The 23,836-nt window shown below is 41.2% G+C and overlaps 1 protein-coding gene across 1 annotated transcript in view; it reads right to left on the reverse strand.

Moving 5' to 3' along the window:
• Positions 1-23,836, reverse strand: part of nup160.L (nucleoporin 160kDa L homeolog) — a gene marked incomplete at its 3' end in the record, with an annotated part of 35,234 nt that continues 11,398 nt past the window's right edge. Inside the window, 19 exon segments of the mRNA NM_001091496.1 lie at positions 1-108; positions 1,215-1,313; positions 1,404-1,473; positions 2,015-2,171; positions 2,273-2,340; positions 2,504-2,637; positions 9,640-9,797; positions 10,513-10,628; positions 10,781-10,946; positions 12,274-12,373; positions 13,578-13,748; positions 13,835-13,918; positions 15,984-16,052; positions 17,288-17,372; positions 18,787-18,890; positions 19,076-19,153; positions 20,462-20,623; positions 22,292-22,406; positions 22,971-23,049. Coding sequence (NP_001084965.1) covers positions 1-108; positions 1,215-1,313; positions 1,404-1,473; positions 2,015-2,171; positions 2,273-2,340; positions 2,504-2,637; positions 9,640-9,797; positions 10,513-10,628; positions 10,781-10,946; positions 12,274-12,373; positions 13,578-13,748; positions 13,835-13,918; positions 15,984-16,052; positions 17,288-17,372; positions 18,787-18,890; positions 19,076-19,153; positions 20,462-20,623; positions 22,292-22,406; positions 22,971-23,049 — 2,123 coding nt within the window.

Raw genomic sequence — 23,836 nt, forward strand, 5'->3', positions numbered from 1 at the left:
ATACTGAAGTCGAGGGGACACAGACTCCCCCTCCTCTACTCGGATTAATTTCTCCAAAAAGTCTTCCCTCTCCACTTCAGAGGCCGCCTGACTGAAACAATCTAATGCCTGTGGATAAACAGAAATACTAGTGATAAAGGGACATGATGCTCTGTATTACAAGCACTTATATAATAGGTGTCTCCAATGGGTACAGTCCATGAAGAATGGAATGGAATAAAAGGAAGGTATGGGCTTCCGATAGGAGGCCGATGTCTCCTTTGACATACCTTGTATTCCTAAAATCTGACATTTATGGGCAGATTTATCAAAGGTCGAATTTATGTGAATTTTTTTTACTCTAATAAATTTGAATATACTCACAGCTCAAATGGGAGGTTTTTCAAGAAAAAATGAGAACGTCTAATATTCGATTGAATATTTCCGACCCGAAATTTCAAATCAAATTTGAATGGAGTTTTCCCTCCGAAAAAAGCTTGACTGTCAAGAAGGCAATTAACATATTCAAATGGTTCAACTGACCTCTGCCTGTGAATTCTAAATAAACTCGGCAGGTATTAGGTGGTGAATACTTGGATTAGGACTGTTTTCATGGCTGAGGTGTGATAAATCTCACATTGAAATTTGCGTTCGAATTGGGGGATTTTGACACCAAAAAAAAAAAGAAGAAAAATTGGATTCTAATTTACTATTCGACCCTTAAACAAGAGTGGAAGCTGCCAATTTGATTTTTGCAAATCAGGCATGCATTAGGACAATTAATAAAAGTCCAATAGTAGAAAAGCAGCCAATGGATGATCTTACAAAGTGGCCTTCAGGCATCCCTGAGGTTAGTTAGGCAACCTTCCGAGGCACCATAAAACAGGATGCATTAGTTCCTGTGGTTGCTGGAGACATACCCCTTGAAATGTGCCCTGCTCCATGCTGTGGGCTTCAGGGTTTCTAGGAGCTTCTTTTGTCCTTACTGATAAAGCAGGGGTCACACAGGAGGCTCATGCTTCATCAATGACCCATCCATGTACATGCAGTTAAATGAATGGAGAGGAAGGTACATCTTTCTCAACCAATATGGCGACCTCAGGGTGTTAACCAGAAGTGCATAAAACATGGATGTGAAATTATGAAAATTATGTGGATGTTTCCTTGTCCTTTATTGATAAATTACCAACATTGCTAGATTGAATAAAAGACCCATCAGGAAATCAGGTGTTCACCTTGTGTCCTTCTCCAGCGACCAGGTAACACTGAGCCAACATAAAGTGGCAGGAGCCCACATTAACCTGGCACCATGGCAACAGCAGGCGGACATATTCCTTGAGGAAGGGCAAGACAAAACTATTAGGATTATGCCATGGCCAATGTATAGTCAGGTGTAAGACCATGAACTACATCTTTTATATTACCTGGAGCTGAGTGTACTGACAGTTTCTCATCAAGCATTCTGCAAACTGGAAGTTGGGGTTACTGGGCCATCTGGTTTGCAAACAGGGTTAAGGAACAGAACTAAAGGCAATAAAGAATAGGGCATAAAATAATGCATTTACTGTAGCAGTCAAGAGGGAGAGGTGCCCTAAGAGAGTTAACTGATCAAAAAGCGAGTTCACAATTTATAATAACAGCAGCCTTAGCCAAGAGTAGACAATAGAGCAATGCACTGTTTTTAGCTCTCTAACTCTGAGTTAGTCAGCGACTTTAAGGGGGGCCACATTGGACATAACTGTTCAGTGAGTTTGCAATTCATCCTCAGCATTCAGCTCAGATTCAAAAGCAACAGTTATGACCACCCCTCAAGTCTCTGATTGGTTACTGCCTGGTAACCAATCAGTGGAAACCAAGAGAGCTGAAAAGCGGTGTTCTGGCTATTATGTTACACATCCAGTCACTCCAGCCTTTATACATTACATTTTTGGCTAACTAACTATATTAGAAACTTTATTTTGCACAGCCTACTGTATTTCCCAGTAATTATTTTTTACTGCACAATTCCTTTAAGACAGTAGACAGCCAAGGATACAGAAGTTGTAGGAGGTAGTTGGTAATACGCTTTATAAGATCGGACCAGTTCAAGGGCTCTTGCAGCTGACTTGCCCCAGACTGAATGAAAACGTGAGGGAAATGTTTTCTTGCTACATCTTCAAAGAACAGTTCTACAATGGTCTGGATTCCACTTGCTAGGGAAAAAGGGCAGAATGAAATTGTAGTGAAGAAACAGTAATAATAACTGAAAACTCCTCTTTCGTGCAGGGGGAAGGTCAAAGAAATCAATACGTACTGTATCTGCGCTTCTCCACTTGAGAATCAGACAGTTCCAAGACTGACAAGTGCTGCAGGTTGGACTCTCTGTAAGGAAGGGAAGGCAAATATTGCTCACGTAATAGATCTGATCAGTAGATATTTTCATGACTTAAAAATATGTCATGACTTTAAATACGGTAAGCAAAATGACATAAACAAGAAGTTATTTTTATCTCAGGGGGGAGAAAACAATGAAAACAATACTTACAATATATCTACAGGGACAGCACAGGCCAAACACTGGCTCCCCCAGCGGATCATGTAATAGGACAAAAGCAGTTGCGCTGCACGAGGTATAAGTTCCTGCTGAGAATGAAGAAGCTGCCCTGCTCCAATCAGCGCCTAACAAAAGAAAACTATAATTTACATCATGCCCCTTTCCATTGGGTCTGTCCCAGTCAACGACAAACCAGCAATATATGTATTACTCATTTCTAATGTGTTACATATGAATATATGAACCCCCCAAGCAAAATACAAAAAAAAAAAAAAATTACCTAGCTTACCTGGCTTTCTCCGTTACCCGACAGAAAAACTTTAAGACTTGATACATATATTACATTTTAGGGTGCAACAAAACCATAATTTTGTTGATTTAGCCAAGTATCAAATTTTCCACAAAAGATTCTGGCAATTGCAGAATCAAATCCTAATTTGCATAGCAAAAGAACATCAAGTTCAGTAGTCCAGAGCTTTAAACGGGTTGTTCACCTTTGAGTTAACTTTTAGTATGATGTAGAGAGTGATATTCTGAGACAATTTGCAACTGGTTTTCATTTTTTACCATTTGTGTATTTTGTGTAATTTAGATTTTTATTCAGCAGCTCTCCAGTTTGCAGTTTCAGCAAATGGGTCCAAGTTACCCGCGCAACCATGTATTAATTTAAATAAGATACTGGGATAGGAGTAGGAGAAGGCCTAAGTAGACCGATAAGTAATAAAAAGTAGCAACAACAATAAATTGTAGCCTTACAGAGCATTGGTTTTTTTTAGAGGTGGTCAGTGACCCCATTTGAAAGCTGGAAAGAGAAGAAAAAGGTAAATCGCTTAAAAACTATAATAAAAAAATAATAAAGATCAAATGAAAAGTTGCTTAGAAATTGCCATTTTATAACATATTAAAAGATAACTTAAAGGTGGGCCACCTCTTTAAGGTTTGAATTTGGTTCAGCTGAATTTGGCCAAATCTGAATCCTGCAAAAAGTGGTCAGGATTTGGCTGAATGCCAAAGCAAATCAAGAGGATTCTGAGTATCCCTATGTTTAGTTTTAGAGATCTGAATCTAGGGATGCACCAAAAGGGGATTTTGTGATACTCACCGTTAAATCCTTTTCTCTTCAGACGTCTGAGGGACACAGGGACCTTGTGGGACACAGGGACCTTGGGTATAGCTTCCACCACCAGGAGGCAGGACACTAGAGTAGAATCTGACTCCACCCCTCTCATGCTATACCCCCAATCATACCGGAGGACTAACAGTTTTGCATAACCAAGATAAGACTTGTAACGTGAACATAACTATGTACAAAAACTGGTTTTTAATAGCAGTGCGGAGTTCAGATGGCCCGTTTCCAGGGCGGGAAGCCCTGTGTCCCACAGACGTCTGAAGAGAAAAGGATTTAACGGTGAGTATCACAAAATCCCCTTTTCTCTTGCAGGTGTCTGTGGGACACAGGGACCTTGGGGACATACCAAAGCAGTCCCAATGTAGGGCGGGAGGAAACGAGGCCACGGTTTTTAGATGACTGCGGCCTGTAGAACTTTCCTGCCGAAAAGAGCTCCAGATGCCGCAAAGACCTCGAAGTTGTAAAATTTTGTGAAGGCATGTAAGGACGCCCAAGTGGCTGCTTTGCAGACCTGTTCTGCTGAGGCCCTATTCCTGAAGGCCCAAGAAGTACTGATCCCTCTTGTAGAGTGTGCTCTGAGATTCATCGGAGGCCTTTTGCCCTTAGCCACATAAGCTCTGCGAATGGCTTCGCGGATCCATCTAGATATCGTAGTCTTGGACGCTGGGGATCCCTTGTGGGCCCGACAATAACACAAATAGGGACGAAGATTTGCGGATGTCCTTGGTACGGTCCAAGTAGAATTTCAATGCCCGGACGGGGTCAAGAGCGTGAAGTGCAACTTCTTTCGGTGACTTGGGACGTGGGCAAAAGGATGGAATGGTAATGTCCTGATTGATGTGAAACTCCGAAATCACTTTAGGCAAGAAGGAAGGAGTAGTACGGAGAACCGCTCTATCTGAGTGAAAAATGAGGAAGGGAGATTGGCATGAAAGTGCGCTCAGCTCTGATACTCTGCGAGCGGATGAAATTGCAATAAGAAAAACGACTTTCCAGGTTAACCATGTCAGGGGAACCGATGCCAGGGGTTCAAATGGAGGACCTTGAAGCGCTCTCAGTACCAAATTGAGGTCCCATGGAGGGATAGGTTCCCGGTAAGGGGGCGTTATGTGTAAGGCACCCTGTAGGAAGGTACGGACATCTGGAATGTTTGCTAGTTTTCTTTGAAAGAGGATGGAGAGAGCTGATACTTGTGATCTAAGCGATCCAGGTGAGAGACCTTTATCTAGTCCCGCCTGAAGAAATTTTAACAGTCTGGGTACTGTAAAAACTCGGAAGGGAATATCTTGCTGAATACACCAATCTCTATAGTAGCGCCATACCCGGTGATAGGTTTGTGACGAGACTGGTTTCCTGGCTGCAATCATGGTGCGAATAAAGTCATCTGAAAATCACTTCTTTTTGAGGATCAGTGTTTCAACAGCCACGCCGTCAAATTTAGCATTCCCGGGTTGGGATGCCGAATAGGCCCTTGTCGAAGTAGGTCTGGACGAGGGGGAAGAAACCACCAGTTGTTTCCTGCTAGTTGAGCTAGTTCTGAGAACCACGCTCTGCGTGGCCAGCGTGGTGCATCTAGAATCACGGTGCAGTTTTCTCTTTGAACCTTCCGTAGCACTCGTGGAAGGAGGGCAAGTGGAGGAAACACGTATGCGAGTTGAAATCTCCATGGAGTGGTCAGTGCGTCGACTGCTAGCGCTAGAGGATCTCTGCACCTCGCTATGAACTGTGGAACTTGTCTGTTGGAGCGAGATGCCATCAGATCGACGTCTGGTACGCCCCACTTCTTGGTGATGGTTGAGAACACTTCCGTGTGGAGAGACCATTCGCCCGGGTCTAGGGTCTGACGACTGAGGTAATCGGCCTGCCAGTTGTCCAACCCTGGGATGTAAACCGCCGACAGGCGAGTGTTGTTCTTCTCTGCCAATGTCAGAATGCGCCCTGCTTCTTGCAGAGCTCTGCGACTGCGAGTGCCCCCTTGATGGTTGAGATAAGCCACTGTGGTGGCATTGTCGGACTGTACCCGAATATCCTGGTTGAGCATCTGTGACTGCCAGTGCAGTAATGCTAGGCGAACTGCCCTCAGCTCCAGGATATTGATGTGTAGACAAGATTCCGGTTGTGACCAAACACCCTGAGTCGTCTGATCTTGAAACACTGCACCCCAGCCCTTCAGGCTGGCATCCGTGGTGAGAATCTTCCATTGCGGATCCACCAGAGGCCGACCGTGAGAAAGGTGGTGGTGATTCAACCACCAGGCTAGAGACACTCTTGTCTTTGGGAGGAGAGAAATCTTCTGAGACAGACTGTTGCGGTTCCATTGAGCTAGGATATTCCACTGTAATTCTCTCAGATGGTATTGAGCAAATGGAACTGCCTCCATGGACGCTACCATGGATCCTAGAACCTTCATGGCGAACCGAACCGAAATGTGTTGTGCGCTCAGGAGCTGACGGATTAACTCCTGTATGTTGGTGATTCTGTCTGGCGGGAGGAGTACCCGTTGAAGACTGGTGTCGAATATCAGACCCAAGAAGGTGAGGCGATTGGTCGGAACCAGGTTGGATTTTTTGTGGTTGATCAGCCAACCGAGGTTGGTGAGAGCAAGAATTGTGTGAGACAGGGTCTGTTGGGCTGTCTGAAGGGATGGGGCCTTCAGAAGTATGTCGTCCAGGTAAGGTGTAACTGAAATGCCCTGGATCCTGAGAGTTGCCACCGCCGCCGCCATCACCTTCGTGAACACCCTCGGAGCCGACGTCAGACCGAATGGGAGGGCGACAAACTGGAAGTGATGAACGCCGAAGGCAAACCTCAAAAACTTCTGATGGTGATGGAAAATTGGGATGTGTAGATATGCATCCCGAATGTCCAGGGAGGTCAGGAATTCGTTTGGTTTCATCCCCGCTATGACAGAGCGAAGGGATTCCATCTTGAATCGTGTTGGCCGTATGAATGTATTGAGATGTTTCAAGTCCAATACTGGTCGATAGGACCCGTCCTTCTTCGGCACAATGAAAAGGTTGGAGTAGAACCCTTTGAATTTTTCTTCCTTTGGTACAGGGATGATTACCTTCTCTAGTAGTAAGTTGTTGACTACTGTGAGATAGGCTGTTTTCTTTTGAGGTTCTAGTGGGACTCTTGACATGAAAAAACGAGGAGAGGGCAGGGATGAAAATTCCAATCGGTAACCTTGAGACACTATCTTGTGAACCCAGGAGTCTTGTGTATTTTTTAACCAAATGTCCTGAAAAATCGACAACCTGCCCCCGACTGGATATTGCATGGGGGAATGGTTGGGACAGTCATGCAGACGAAGATTTGTCGGTAGGCTTAGAAGGATTGCGCCTGTTTTGCCAGTTTGGCTTGAATTTACCTTGAAATCTGGCTTTGGAAGAGGAGCTGTGTGAGTTAAAGTCTCTGGAGGTAGAACTCTTGTTTGTGCGTGAGGAACGAAAGGACCGACCCCTTTGGAAGGTGGGCCTGGGTTTAGACTGTGGTAATAGAGTGCTTTTACCACCCGTTGCTTGACTGATGATTTTATCAAGATCTGGACCAAATAGGAGTTTGCCTTTGAAAGGAATGGAAGTTAAGGATTTTTTAGAAGATAGATCCGCCGTCCATAGTTTGAGCCACAGAGATCGTCTTGCTGCTACTGCCAGAGCCGATGTACGACCTATGACTTGAGTTGTATCTAATGCGGCTTCTCCAATGTAATTTGCCGCCTCCTTGATTTGTAAGGCGGTGTCTAACAGCTCGTGTCTGGGCTTGCCCGCTGATAGTCCCTCCACAAGGGAATTGGCCCAGGATTGCAGTGCTCTGCTCACCCAAGCTGTTGCGAGAGTGGGTCGAAGAGCCTCTCCCGCTGCTGTGAATATGGAACGAAGTAGACCTTCCAGTTTCTTGTCCATTGAGTCTTTAAAGGAGGCTGCATCTGGTACCGGTAGTGCCGTCTGTTTTGAAAGGCGGGATACCGGTGCGTCGACTGACGGGGGGTTAACCCAATTGTCTGTACTTTCCTTTGGAAATGGATATAGTCGTTGAAAACGACGGGTGGCTTGAAATCTCTTTTCGGGATGGTTCCATTCAGTTTGAATAATGTCATCCAATTGAGGATGTGCTGGAAATATGGATACAGATTTTTTCTGTCTCTTAAAAAGTGATTGAGAGGAGTCCGTATTAGAATCCGGTTCTCTGAGGTTAAGGCATTTGAGGACTGAGAATATTAATGAATCTAATGCCTCAGATGAAGACTTTAGTAGTTCTTCCTCTTCCTCTTCCTGTTGTGAATTCACTTCACCTTCACTAAGAGATGGATCGTCATCTAGAGGAGCATTGGGAATGGATTCGCCGTCACTGAGATCCTCTGGAGAGGATGGAGGTGGGCGTTTGTGAGATCTAGGCGTTGGTTCTGTAACATTATGTTCTAGCCTGTCAAGTAGTTTGTCTAAACAAGCAGCCAATTTAGGTATGCCTGAGGATAGTTGTAGAGCCCAGGGCGGAGGAGTGTCATGTGTAGGTAGAGATTGAGTAGCAATGGTGGCTTGAGGAGCCACATCTTGAGAAGGCTCAGGTGGTATGGAATCAAGTACTTCTGGAACATCAGTCAGAGACTCAGCAGAAGTAATTGGCAGACAATTAGTACAGAAGGGTTCTTTCCCCCCTGATGGCAGGCGTTTGCGGCATTTTGAGCAAGCTAAATATCTCACTTTTGACACTTGTTTAGATCTGGTAAAGAGCCCATCTGAACTGCCCTCCGCCATGATGGCCAGTTAAGTAACTGCACAGGTTTGTAATGCCCAATAAGAGTTAACAACCCTGAGGGGAAAGCCCTTTTCTGCCCCTAGGTCTGTCTCCCGAGAGATGCCTTGCTCCCCCTACCCCAGGTCCCCGTGTCTGACCGTGGAAGAAGGATCCGAGGTCCCCGTGTCTGCACGAGCAGTCTCTGGATAACCGCTGCCACGAGAGGTAACTGCGCAGAAGGATCTCACGTCGGATGACGTCACCCGTTTCTGGCGTGAAAGATAGGCAGAGGAGACGCCGCAGCATACCATGCGTTCCGCAGTGGAATGCAACTGCGATCGTGCGCGTATAGAGAACCCTTGGTTGTTAGAAAAGGCAGCAGGGACCCTGGGGCATACTAATAGGGGGAGGCAAGTGTAACCGCATCAATCCCTGAGATGGTAGAAGGGAGATGGAGGCAGTAACTCAAAGAACCAAGTAGAAAAAACAACTGGGTTCTGAGGAATAAGACACAATCTGTTAACACTGTTACTCACGGTTATTGTATGTGTCTGGATGTTCCGCATACACTCAATAGCTGGGTTCTTTTTGGTAAGAAACTCACAATGCTAGGCGGCTTGCTCTCAATGGGAGTCTTACTAGCCTCAGTGTAGCGATCCAACGGAGCAGGCAACTGAATGGTAACTCCTTCTGTTACAGAAGGTGATACCCCGCTGCCCAATATACCAAGACTAGTGTCTGGCTAAAAAAGAGTTATGTAGAATCTTCTGAGGAAATTCTTTCCTGACGTGATCCACGTCCTGTCTCCTTGAGGACACTAGAAAAACTGTTAGTCCTCCGGTATGATTGGGGGTATAGCATGAGAGGGGTGGAGTCAGATTCTACTCTAGTGTCCTGCCTCCTGGTGGTGGAAGCTATACCCAAGGTCCCTGTGTCCCACAAGGTCCCTGTGTCCCACAGACACCTGCAAGAGAAATCCAGGATTCAAAATTTTTCAGTAGGATTCAGCTGAAACCAAATGCCTGGCCAAACCATATACGAATCCTTAAAATCATGCAAATGAACATGGCAATTGCAATTCTTTTTCTTTCAAACCCTTCCTTAAATTAATTTGCACATACAGATTAGGGTTCCGTTTCGGCCAAATCCCAAAATAGTGGATTCAGTGCATCCTTATCTGAACTACACACGGCTAGACCGTAGGAAGGCATATTTTGGTTTTTGAATTAAGTTTTACAGATGGCTGGGGAATTGTACTCACCATGTCTCCCAGCCTCAGCAGAAGGTGCTGAAGAATGAGTAAGTCCCGGCATATTAAGAATCTTGTTGCAGAGATTTTGCAAATGGCTTGACATACCACACTGGAAGCTGTAATGCTCCCATACAGAGTAGAGAGGTTCAGTCTCGTATTAGGTTGAGCTGCAATAAAACCATTGAAGGGATTCTGTCATGATTTTTATGATGTAGTTTTTATTTTACACTGATAATAATTTACTCTACAATATAAAATTGTATTCCTAAACCAGCAAATGTATTTTTTTTAGTTGTAATATTGGTGTGTAGGTGCATCTCAGGTCATTTTGCCTGGTCATGTGCTTTCAGAAAGAGCCAGCACTTTAGGATGGAACTGCTTTCTGGCAGGCTGTTGTTTCTCCTACTCAATGTAACTGAATGTGTCTCAGTGGGACCTGGATTTTACTATTGAGTGCTGTTCTTAGATCTACTAGACAGCTGTTCTCTTGTGTTAGGGAGCTGCTATCTGGTTACCTTACCATTGTTCTGTTGTTAGGCTGCTGGGGAAGAAAGGGAGGGGGTGATATCACTCCAATTTGCAGTACAGCAGTAAATAGTGACTAAAGTTTATCAGAGCACAAGTCACATGACTGGGGGCAGCTGGGAAACTGGCAATATGGCTAGCCCCCCGTCAGATTTCAAAATTAAATATCAAAAAATCTGTTTACTCTTTTGAGAAACAGATTTCAGTGCAGAATTCTGCTGGAGCAGCACTATTATCTGATGTGTTTGGGAAAAAAAAAATTCCCATGAGAGTATGCCTTTAAATACACCGTTAAAACGTATGTTTTTTTTTTTTTTTTTTTTAAACATAGAAAACTTTGCAGAAAGCCAAACTTACGCTGCTCCATGTCCGCATTGGTTTCATAATCCATATTTTGAAGCAAGAAACCAATCGCCCGAATGGGATTTCTGGTGTCCTGAAGTTTATTCTGAATGTTTTCCATGATGTTGTCTCTAGAGTAAATAACAAATAAGAAACCATTTCACAGTCTGTATCTTACCCAAGTTAAAATTTAACGACCCACTGCTGCTATGCCATAATAAAATATTGCAGGACTTGAAAGAATATGTGCAACTGACACCAATTACTATACTAATTTCCTTACATGTCATTGGCTATCAAATCTTCCAAAATCTGCTCTGCAACTCTCTCTGGTGACTGCAGGTGGCAGCACGCGCTCTCCATCAGATAGGCCATGTCTTCAGAAATATAATCTGCTATCATCCGCAGGCATTGTATCAGGTTGACAATGTCGCTTGCAGCATCTATATCTATAGAGGAGACACAAAAATGCCTTACAGTAAGTCCATTTGAACATGAAATTCGCAACAGATCCTGTACATGGCATGGGCTCAGGCCCAGACTGACAATCTGTGGGTTCTGGCAAATGCCAGAGGGGCTGCTGTAAGTCCCCATAGACAATCACTATTAAGTGGGCTGGTGGAGGACTGTTTGGGCCTCTGTGTAGTTGGAATGCCAGGGCCTATTTTGACTCCCAGTCCAGACCTGCATGGGCTTGAATCCTACAATTTTTACGACAGTGAGGGGAAATTGTTTCATACAATTTAGGAAACCATATGAACCAATGACATAGCAAACACCATTATCATTAAAGGAGAACTATTGCGAAAATAAACGTCTCTCTGCATCTGTTTCTCTTCATTCTGTCTTCATGCAGCAGTTGGGTGTCAGATATTCACTGACAGATCCAATATATCTTATAGGGGGGCTCCTTTTGCCTAGAAGATGTATTAGAGCTCACTCTATTAAAATCACCAGACATCACGTCTCTCTACATGCAGGATTTTTGCCTCCGAAGAAGTGCCGAGTATAACAGGCACGAAACGTGTTAGTTCTCACCCACTGCTGTACTTTTGATATTAATAAAGCCAAATTAGATATTAGCACAAATGCTCTGTGTTGATCAGCGAACAATACAGGAATCTGTGCAAAAGGCAGTTATTTGTTAGATTTTGTTTGTACTTAAATCAGTTATTTGAGTGAGCTCTAATACATATTCTAGGCAAAAGGAGTCCCCCTATAAGATATATTGGATCATTCATCTGACACCCAACTCCCACAACAAGACAGAATAAAGAGAAACAGATGCTGAGAGAGAAATAGTGAAGATAAACCTGATTATTTCTGAAACAATGCAAAATATTTAATTGATTGTATTTAGAAAGTTTAAGTATGCTGAAGCTAATATTACATTTTCATTTTCGTGATAGTTACCCTTTAACATATGGCATAATGGGAGGTGCAGGGCTACTAGTCATGATTTTCTTAACAGGAAGCAACCACAGCGCTACAATCAGTAGCTATAAGGACATGGATGTATAGAAAGGATTACCACCTTACACTGCTTTGTTTATGACCTGCTGCTTCATTGCAAATTTGATTACTTGACTCTAAAAGTTATAAACGTACCTTAGTGATGTCATATCAACTCAACTCTATTACAAGAAAACTCTTTAAGATCAGCAGCCCTCGTGAAGATCCATTGTTGAAGTTTGCACATTGGACTTTATAGAATCATGGCACTCTGGTGACTTCTAATATAATTATTTATAATGTATAAAAGCAATGTTTTCTCACCATCAGAAATCACACTTTCATCCACTGTCAGTAAGTGCTCTGCTGGTACAAGGTAGAGGTGTTCGACCAAAGAACAAGGAGCCAAGAAAGACAGAAAGCCCTGAAAGCAATAAGGAATCATATTTAAAGGGTCATGGGAATTTTTTTTCCCCCAAAATGCATCAATTAATAGTGCTGCTCCAGCAGAATTCTGCAATGAAATCCGTTTCTCAAAAGAGCAAACAGATTTTTTTATAATTAATTTTGAAATCTGACATGCGGATAGAAATACTGTCAGTTTCCAGCTGCCCCCAGTTATGTGACTTGCGCTCTGATAAACTTCAGTCCCTCTTTACTGCAAATTTGAGTGATATCACCCACTCCCTTTCCTCCCCAGCAGCCTAACAACAGAACAATGGGAAGGTAACCAGATAGCAGCTCCCCAACACAAGATAACAGCTGCCTGGTAGAGCTAAAAACAGCACTCAATAGTAAAATCCAGGTCCCACTGAGACACATTCAGTTACATTAAGTAGGAGAAACAACAGCCTGCCAGAAAGCAGTTCCATCCTATAGTGCTGGCTTTTCTGAAATCACATGACCAGCAAAATGACCCGAGATGGCACCTACACACCAATATTACAACTTAAAAAAATACACTTGCTGGTTCAGGAATGAAATTGTATATTGCTGAGTTAATTACTTGCAGGGTAAACAGTGTAATTTAGAAATAAAAACGACATCATAAAAAACATCCCTTTAAAGGGGTGGTTCACCTTCAAACAACTAGTTGTTTTCAGATAGATGACCAGAAATAACTTTTTCCAATGACTATCTATTTTCTATGTGTCACAGTTTTCCTAATATTGAAGTGTAAAGTGTCATTATTCACCTTCTGAAGCAGCTCTGGGAAGGGGGGGTCGCCGACCCTGTAAACTGTTCTAAATGGATACATTTCTTATCTTTGTCCCTGCTGAGCAGAATCTCTGAGTTTCATTACAGGCAGCTGTTAGAATTGATACAATAGTAATAATACTCCAGAGATGCTGCTGAGAAATGGATCAACTAAATGTTGCAAATTTGTAACAGTTCAGAATCTGCACCTGAATTACTGAGCTGCCAGACTCAAACACCAGAGACACGAACATTCAACTTTAAACTTAGATTTTGGGAAAACAGTAAATAAATAATGCAAAGTAATTGGAAAGTCTTTATTTCTGGGGAACAATCTAAAAACAAGTGTTTGGAAGGTGAACAACCCCTTTAAGTCTATGTTTATTTCTATATGAAAAAGCATACACAGACATGCTACACAGCACTATTACCTTTCTCAGAAGACACACCATGTTAGTGTCTGGGTGCACCAGAAGAGCAAGGGGACGTGAAAGCGTCTCTTGATACTGCAGGCAGCAGGTATAAAATTTACACCAGTTCTCAATGTTTATTTGGCGGAACTCCTCCTGAGACACGTCATAATCTATCACAGCGTTCTGAATCTGCAAAATACGAAGCCAAAACGATCAATAATACACCTCAGATCTGCAGGCGACCGATGTTGCATCACAGTGGAAAAATTCCTTACCTCGTTCTCAACCGTCAAAGTGACATCTTTTCTCAGTTCCTCCCAGGAGAGATCTAGAACCCTTCCAGAGCCCTTCCGCAGGATCTATTGATTAGCAATAATAATAGATTAAGGGGCAGATTTATCAAGGGTCAAATTGAAAATTTAAATTTTTTTTATGGTCAAAACTGTTAAAGTCAACTAGGGAGCTATTCAAATTTGAGGTTTTTTTTTTAAAACAAAATGTTTGATTTTTGAGATTTATCATACTCTGGCTTTTAAAGAACTCAAATCCAACCATTTGCCACCTAAAACCTGCCGAATTGCTGTTTAAGTCAATTTGAGAGGTCCAGGGATCAATTTTGAGTTGTTTGCTGTCTTCCTGACATTTAAGAAAAAACAAAATAGAATTTCTAAAATTCTAATCGAATTCGTTTAGAGTTTTCGGGTCTATTTAAAAAAAATAGATTTTTTTTTAATGAATTTCGATTGGTCAAATTTTCAATTCATGTGAGATTTTTTTAACTGTAATAAATTCGAATATACTCGAAACTGACTGGGAAGTTATTTAAGAAAAAAAATTGCATATCTAAAACGCGAAAGAATATTAACGACCAGAAAACTCTAATTCTAATCTCGGAAAAAAAACTCTACAGGTTTAAGGTGGCAATTAGTCGAATTCGAATTATTCCCAGGGTCAAGGCTTGATAAATCTTGAATTTCAAATTCGAATCGAGCTTGGATTATTCCCAATTATAATTTGTGAGTTTTGACCAAAAATACAGTTCGAAAATTCTAATTTACTATTCAACCCTTAATAAATCTGCCCACAAAGGGATACTGTCATGGGAAAAAAAAATTCAAAATGCATCAGTTAATAGTGCTGCTCCAGCAGAATTCTGCACTGAAATCCATTTCTCAAAAGAGCAAACAGATTTTTTTATATTCAATTTTGAAATCTGACATGGGGCTAGACATATTGTCAATTTCCCAGCTTCCCCCCAGTCATGTGACTTGTGCTCTAAAACTTCAATCACTCTTTACTGTTGTACTGCAAATTGGAGTGATATCACCCCCTCCCTCCCCCCCCAGCAGCCAAACAAAAGAACAATGGGAAGGTAACCAGATAGCAGCTCCCTAACACAAGATAACAGCTGCCTGGTAGATCTAAGAACAACACTCAATAGTAAAAACCCATGTCCCACTGAGACTCCTTCAGTAACATTGAGAAGGAAAAACAGCAGCCTGCCAGAAAGCATCTCTCCTAAAATGCAGGCACAAGTCACATGACCAGGGGCAGCTTGGAAATTGACAAAATGTCTAGCCCCATGTCAGATTTCAAAATTGAATATAAAAAAAATCTGTCTGCTCTTTTAAAAAATAGATTTCAGTTCAGAATTCTGCTGGAGTAGCACTATTAACTGATGCGGTTTGAAAAAAACATGTTTTCCGATGACAGGATCCCTTTAAGGTGTGATGTTCTTAATGCAGGTTTAAGGTGGCGAATAGTCGAATTTGAATTATTCCCAGGGTATAGGCTTGATAAATCTCTAAATTCTAATTCTAATTTGAATCCAGTTTGAATAATTCACAATTCGTATTAGAGAGTTTTGAAAAAAACTTTGAAAAATTACATTTCCTATTCGGCCCTTAATAAATCTGTCCCCTAAAGGGTACCCATCGCCCACACCTGAAAAACTGTATAATAAAAGTCCTTTTAAAATTAATCATGAAACCCAAATTCTTTTTTTTTATTAAAACCACCATACTGGTTATAAACTTATTTAAAACTCTCAGCTGTCAATCATATATTGTCTGCCCCTCCTATAGGCCTTAAGGCGGGGCAGGCAATTATTTTCACTTTACATTCTGCAACTTCTAGATGTCTAGAAACATTATCCCTTCATCTCCAACATTTAATTTTGTAGCCTGTGCATGGGCATCAGGTGCCCCATTTTGGTGCATAAACAAAATTTTGGCTAAAATGATCTAAAGCTTGTCTTAATAACTGTGTCCACAAAATGGCTGCTGCCTGTTTCAAGTGATTAAAAGTGGCTAAAACAGTGGGTGGCACGTTTCATGGTAAAACATGGGAAGCTGAAGTAGGAGAGAGAAAGGGCCATGTGGAACCCCTAAAACACCATGTCTAACATGGCTGCTGGTGTGTTACCTGAATAGCTTTCTGTACAGCAGCAATAGTAAATCGTCCTGGGGCAAACAAACACTCCAGATAGGCTTCCTGTTATAATGAACAAGAAAGAATAAACTTGTAAAGTAATCATAGTTACATAGTTACATAGTTAAATTGGGTTGAAAAAAGACAAAGTCCATCAAGTTCAACCCCTCCAAATGAAAACCCAGCATCCATACACACAGCCCTCCCTACTTTTAATTAAAATTCTATATACCCATACCTATATTAACTATAGAGCTTAGTATCACAATAGCCTTTAATATTATGTCTGTCCAAAAAATCATCCAAGCCATTCTTAAAGGCATTAACTGAATCAGCATCACAACATCACCCGGCAGTGCATTCCACAACCTCACTGTCCTGACTGTGAAGAACCCCCTACATTGCTTCAAATGAAAGTTCTTTTCTTCTAGTCTGAAGGGGAGGCCTCTGGTACGTGATCCACTTTATGGGTAAAAAGGTCCCCTGCTATTTGTCTATAATGTCCTCTAATGTACTTGTAAAGTGTAATTATGTCCCCTCACAAGCGCCTTTTTTCCAGAGAAAACAACCCCAACCTTGACAGTCTCCCCTCATAATTTAAGTCTTCCGTCCTTCTAACCAATTTAGTTGCACTAAGTCTCTGCACTCTCTCCAGCTCATTTATATCCCTCTTAAGGACTGGAGTCCAAAACTGAACTGCATACTCCAGATGAGGCCTTACCAGGGACCTTATAGGCATAATTATGTTTTCATCCCTTGAGTTAATGCCCTTTTTTATGCAAGACAGAACTTTATTTGCTTTAGTAGCCACAGAATGACACTGCCCAGAATTAAACAACGTGTTATCTACAAAGACCCCTAGATCCTTTTCATTTAAGGAAACTCCCAACACATTGCCATTTAGTGTATAACTTGCATTTATATTATTTTTGCCAAAGTGCATAACCTTGCATTTATCAACATTGAACCTCATTCATGAATGGTTAGATTATGCATACTTCAATGCAGAAACAAAACTATGTTTCTTAGGGTAAGGGCACATGGGTAGATTCGGGGAGATTAGTTGGCCCGTCTACCAATCTCCAGTCTACCAATCTCCTCTTCTTTTCCCCGAACTGCCTTCCCGCCGGCTATAATGAAAAAACGCCAGCGGGATGGCATTTTCGGCGCTTCATTTGGAGATTATTGCTTCATTTTTGGAGTTTGTTGCCCCGAAGAAGAGGATGGGCGACTAATCTCCCCGAATCTGCCCGTGTGCCTTTACCCTTAGTTTACACCCTAGAAATTTCTTTACTCACCTGGGGCTCCTGTTCATCAGAAATGGCTAAATCATCTTCTGGCAATGGATTCACAAAAACTGGGTTCCACTGTCCTGCCTGGTTTCTGAAATGCAACACAATTGCTTATTGTCAGAAAACAATAGGATGCAAAAGATGTATTTGCATACATACAGTGAAACCTCGATTTTAAGTTTTACGGCATTTTACATTTTTTAATTTGTGGTCCCACCAATTTATAATGCATTTCAATGCGTGCATTTCCCTGATTTTAAAGGGGTTGTTCAACTTCCGAAAACTTTTTTCAATTCCGTTGTTTTTAGATCGTTCCCCAGAAACAAAGACTTTTCCAATTACTTTCCATTATTTATTTTTTGCTACATTTAATCAATATATTTCTCAGCAGCTATTGTATCAATTCTAACAGCTGCCTTTAATGTAACCCAGGGATTCTACTCAGCAGGGACAAAGATAAAAAACGGATCATCTAAATGTATCCATTTAGAAAAGTTTACAGGGTCAGGACCACCCCTTCCAGAGCTGCTTCAGAAGGTAAAAAAATGACACTTTACACTTCAATATTAGAAAAACGGCCAGACATAAAAAATAGAAAGTCATTGGAAAAAAGTCACTATTTCTGGTGATCTACCGTATATACTCGAGTATAAGCAGAGTTTTTCAGCCCCCAAACTATGCTGAAAAACTCTACCTCGGCTTATACTCGGGTCAAGCGCAAAAACGGTCGCCGGCGCCCAAGAATAGTCCAAAAACGAGACGCCGGCACCTCCAATGGGAGCAGAAACTCTCAATTTTTTGATTGAAACTTTCCAAAAGCTGCTGCATTTCTCACCCTAGGCTTATACTCGAGTCAATAAGCTTTCCCAGTTTTTGGAGGTAAAATTAGGTACCTCGGCTTATACTCGAGTATATACGGTATCTGAAAACAACTAGTTTTTGAAGGTGAAACACCCCTTTAAGTAAGGTTTTCCCGGATTCTACATCAAAATGTTGTCCTGATGTTCCCAAAAACTGCTTTTTTTATCCTCTATGAATGTTATTATTTGTGATATGAGGTTTAAAATACTAACCAGATGTATATTTTGCCATAGTTCTGCCTGTAAATGGTCAATTGCAATGAGTCTGCCCCTTATACAGTCCTGCACCAGTGACTTATTGCTTTAGGTTGTTAATGTGACTGACAGAGACTTGCACGTGGCCCCCATAGTGTAACATTGCAATGTTTAACCCTTGTTATTAACAGTAAATATTGTATCTCAAAGTAAAACGGACTCCTGTGCTTATATCCTTTCAGTACTTGAAGAAAAAGTTACTTTAACACATTTCCCTGATTTTACATTTTCCCGGATTTTACATAATTTTTTACCTGGTCCCCTGAAAAACGTAAAATGGGGCTTCTACTTTATTTCCTAAGAGCGTCAGCAATAAGGTTTTAAACCTGCTGTATACGTATAAAACCCCATGACCCACAGCAGTTTAAACCAAACACAAGTATCACTTACTCTTCAAAATTAATGTGTTTCACAACTGTTTGGTTGTCATCGTCCAGCCACAAAGCCCAAATGTCCATAGACGTTAAAGTGAAAGTGAAGTCAATGAGAGTTTCCTAAGAAGAAAAAAAAAAAAAGAAGACATACAGAAATTACTGAAACAGAATGTTCCATTTCAATTGTTATTTTACCACCTGTTTATAGGGGGGGGGGGGAGTTCTGTTAACAATTTGCAAAAGAGGCAAACACACAAATAAAAGGTGATTTACATGATAATAATCAAAAGCAACAACTCCGTTACCTGATTGGTGAATATGGAGGAAATATGGTCCAGACTGTAGCGATTGCTTTCTGCGCACATCAACTGGAATACACAGAACTAGAAAAAGGGGACAGAAGGAAAACCGTCAACTATTTCTGGAAGGATAAAGGCCTCCCAGTAGCAGGAGTTTCTATTGTGTCAGGATTTTGTTTCCTATGGCCAGACGATTCAGAACATAGCAATGTATTCTGCATTGGAGATGCAAACCAGGTGCAGCAGGAATGCAGAAGCTGAAGACACGATAAGTTAACTCTGCTCTACAGCGCCACCAATATAATATTGCAGCAGCAGATTCCTATCACAGTATAAAGTGGATCACTTACATAGTGCTAGTGTCACAACAAATCAGATATAAGGGCACAAGTGTGACAAGAGCATGAGCAAATGTTCATGGAAAAAAATGTTTTTGTTTTTTTTTCCAAAAAGCATCAGTTAATAGTGCTGCTCCAGCAGAATTCTGCATTGAAATGCGTTTCTCAAAAGAGCAAACAGGTTTTTTTATATTTAATTTTGAAAGGCTAGACATGTTGTCAGTTTCCCAGCTGCCCCCAGTCATGCGACTTGTGCTCTGATAAACTTCAGTCACTCTTTAGGCTAGGGCCACACGGGAAGATTCAGGGAGATTGGTCGCCTGGCGACTAATCGCCGCGTCTTTGAGGCGACTAATCTCCCTGAATGGCTTGCTGGTATCTCGCACCCGCTAGCGCTAAAGTCGCCTGCCCCTATTCACTCACGAGGCAATTTCGAGCGACTTTGAAAAACGACTTTGAAAAACGTATCGCCGCGTGTGAATAGACGCAGGCGACTTTAGCGCCATTCAGGGAGATTAGCAAACTATTCAGGGAGATTAGACGCAGCGATTACGATTAGTCGCCAGGCGACTAGTCTCCCTGAAATCTTCCCGTGTGGCCTAGCCCTTACTGTGGTACGGCAAGTTGGAGTGATATCTACCCACTAGCTTCCCCCCCCAGCAGCCTAACAACAGAACAATGGGAAGGTAACCAGATAACAGCTCCGTAACACAAGATAACAGCTGCCTGGTAGATCTAAGAACAACACTCAATAGTAAACTCCAGGTCCCACTGCGACACATTCAGTTACATTTAGTAGGAGAAACAACAGCCTGCCAGAAAGCAGTTCCATCCTAAAGTGCTGGCTCTTTCTGAAAGCACATGACCAGGCAAAATGGCCTGAGATGGTGCCTACAAACCAATATTATAATGTCAAAAAATACACTTACTGGTTCAGGAATGAAATTTTATTTTGTAGAGTGAATTATTTGCAGTGTAAAGTGTCATTTATAAACAAAAACTACACCATAAAAATCATGACAGAATCCCTTTAAGGAACCCGTTTCCTATTTACCTGTCCTTGTTTGGGTGTGTGCAAATATACTCCAAGGTAAAGTATTCCTAATGTTTCTGAAAAAGCCAGCCGCAGTTTGTGTCCTGTCCCGGCAGTCTGACGGATATCTTTGCTAACTGGCACATATTCCAACATGTCAGCTACCATAAGGCACATTTGATCCTGGAAATAAAGCAAGTTTTATTTTTGTTTGGACAAAAAAAAAAAAAAAACACAGAAAGAAAAGACAAATACCATAGAAGTGTCAAAACAGAATGCTAAATTAGCATTGATAAGTCATGAATTCCTACCTCCCTAAACAATTAGATGGGTGAATCATTCCCTTGTAATCCTAACCTATAGGTTTTTGCCTAAATATTTCTATTCATGGTGCAGAGTGCAGGTTTTTTCGGGCACAAGAGATCGTTAGACGAGTGCTCTAGAACTTGTGCCGTGGGGAAATGTAAATGATCCTTAGAGGCCCATTTATCAAAAGTCAAAATTTGAACTCATGTGAAATTTTTTTTACTCTAATGAATTTGAATATACTCAAAATTCGAATGGGAGGTTATTTCAGAAAAATTTGAATGTCTAAAACTTGAACAAATTTTACCAACTCGAAAAACTCGGCAGATTTAAGGTGGCGAACGGTCAAATTGTTCCCAGGGTCAAGGCTTGATAAATCTCCGATTTAGAATTTGAATCGAGTTTGGATTATTACCAATTCAAATTTGGGAGTTTTGATCAAAAATTACACGTCGAAAATTCGAATTTACTATTCAACCCTTAGTGGGCTTGTTCACCTTTGGGTTAACGTTAAGTACAATGTAAAGAGTGGTATTCTGAGACAATTTGCAATTGGTTTTCATTTTTTTTATTATTTGGGATTTTTGACATATTTAGCTTTTTATTCAGCAGCTCTCCAGTTTGCAATTTCTCCAATCTGATTGCTAGGGTCCAAACTACCCTAGCAACCATCCATTGATTTGAATAAGAGACTGGAATATGAACAGGAAAGGGACTGAATAGAAAGATGAGTAATAAAAAGTAGCAATAACAATACATTTGTAGCCTTACAGAGCATTAGATGGGGGCCAGTGACCAACATTTGAAAGCTGGAAAGAGTCAGAAGAAGGCAAATAATTTTGAAACTAGAATAATAATGAGGACCTAATGAGGAGTAATTGAAAATGTGCTTAGAATCTATAACATGTTAAAAGTTAACTTAAAGGTGAACAACCCCTTTAATAAACCTGCCCTTTAAGGTGTGATGTTCTTAATGTACATACAATGGTCACCGCTGTATCTTAAGTTTTAGAAAAACTGTTAATTACACAATTAAATCATCCAATTCAAATGGAGCAGATTTAGTTAAGTCATGTGGCACATACAGCCACCCCCCCTCTCAATTAAATGAACAGAAAAGTCAGGCCCGGAATTGTGGAAAGGCCAACAAAGCCCGTGCCTAGGGTAGCAGGATTTTAGGGGTGGCATGCTGCCCAACCACACCCACATTGGTTCAAAAACACTGGGGATGTGCAGAAGATACAATCATTTTGTAAATTTCCCATGCCCAATCCACATTGCTCCGGTCCTGATTATGAAAATTTGCATGAATAAAGGTGGGGCACGGGCGACGAACGGCAGTGGGCCTAGGGGCGCCCGCTATGTAAATCCGGCCCTGAGTAAAGTGATGTGTGGGTGAGGAAAAACTCAACCGCACTCAACATTAAGCCGCAAAACCAACCCTAACCCACAAAATGTTGCCATTGTAAGACCATCACCCAACCCATACTCTGCAGGAACAGAATGATCTGCACCAACACAAGCCCACACATAAATAGTTCCTACCTTGTAGGACCACATGCGGAGTTTATGATCCTGGCACAGAGCGAAGAGGTAAGAATCATGATCGAGAGTATGAACTGCAAGGCTAACAGGAAGGTGCGCTGGACCCTGGTCACCTCTAGGCACATAAATTCATGATTAGCATCTTGACAGCCACCATACCATACAATACAGTTACTGGTTTTTATTTGGCCACTACTCCCATAGTTATCTTTACAGCAGCAACTCAGAAATGTTCATATAAATGGGATATTTCCATTCATTTTTTATATAAAATACTTTCAAATAAAATAATATTTTCAATTTTCTGCCAGTAATATCTATGGTTATATAAGCAAAAGTGGGTACAATGCAATGCACTCAATGAACACAGCAGTAAAAGCTTCATGTAATCCCTATATGTGCCTTTATCCTTTAATACAAAGATGAAACCAGAGAGGGTAAATAAAAAAAGGACACAACTTATTTGTATGTTTTTCAATACATGTACTGGGACAGGTTTTCAGCAACCAAATAAAAATGTGCCCTATTTTCTGTAATTGTACAGGAAGTCATATCATAGCAAACACCTGACAGAGACGCCCCTAGTGTGTCTCTGAGTGTCTGAGACGGACATAAAGGATTAATAATTAAAGTACTTAGGAAGCTATCCAGTCAATGAGACAACCAAGAAATTGCTCACCGTATAGATGACGGCATCCACCCTGTGAGAAGTCGCTGCATTACAGAACTTTGTTTCAATTCTGCAATGGTCACAAGTCCTACCGAAAATTTAAAACAAGAAATGTACATATAAAAATAGAACATGGTACTTAAACAGCACGTGTGGTTAAAAAGCTGGTTTCAGATTAGTGTGCAACAGACAATTATGTCCACAGATGTGAAGAAGATATCCCTACGGCACAAAAGCTCTAGGTCTGTGAATGATAGACCCCAACAAAAGCAAAATGGCCCAGCAACATTAATGACTCAGACTTAAAGGGGAACTATAGCGAAAATGAATATTGAATATAAGCTTCATCATACTAAAATAAGAAACTTTCTAAATACAATCAATTAAAAATTCTGTACAGTTTTTGAAATAATCAAGTTCATCTTCACTATCCCTCAGCATCTGTTTCTCATCGTTTTCCTTTCATGCAGCAGTTGGGTTTCATGCAGCAGTTGGGTATCAGATAATCAAACTTGATTATTTCAGAAATGATACAGAATATTTGATTGAATTTAGTTTCTTATTTCAGTATGCTTAAGTTTATATTCAATTTTAATTTTCGCGATAGTTCCCTTTTAAGCTCATAAATTCGATGTACATTAATATCTCATTAGTACTTTCAGGTCCCACTGTGTAGTATTCAACGGGTTTTTTTTTTTTTAGACATATTGCCCAGTAAAACTTAAAGAATGATTAGATGAAATATAGTATCCTCAGACAGCCCTTCTTCCTCCTCCTGGCCGAACTGCTCCAGTTTGCCCCCGAATACTTTAAAGGAACAGTTCAGTAAAAATAAAAACTGGGTAAATAGATAGGCTGTGCAAAATAAAAAAAAA

Source organism: Xenopus laevis, chromosome 4L (assembly GCF_017654675.1).
Source record: "Xenopus laevis strain J_2021 chromosome 4L, Xenopus_laevis_v10.1, whole genome shotgun sequence".
Lineage (NCBI taxonomy): Eukaryota > Metazoa > Chordata > Amphibia > Anura > Pipidae > Xenopus > Xenopus laevis.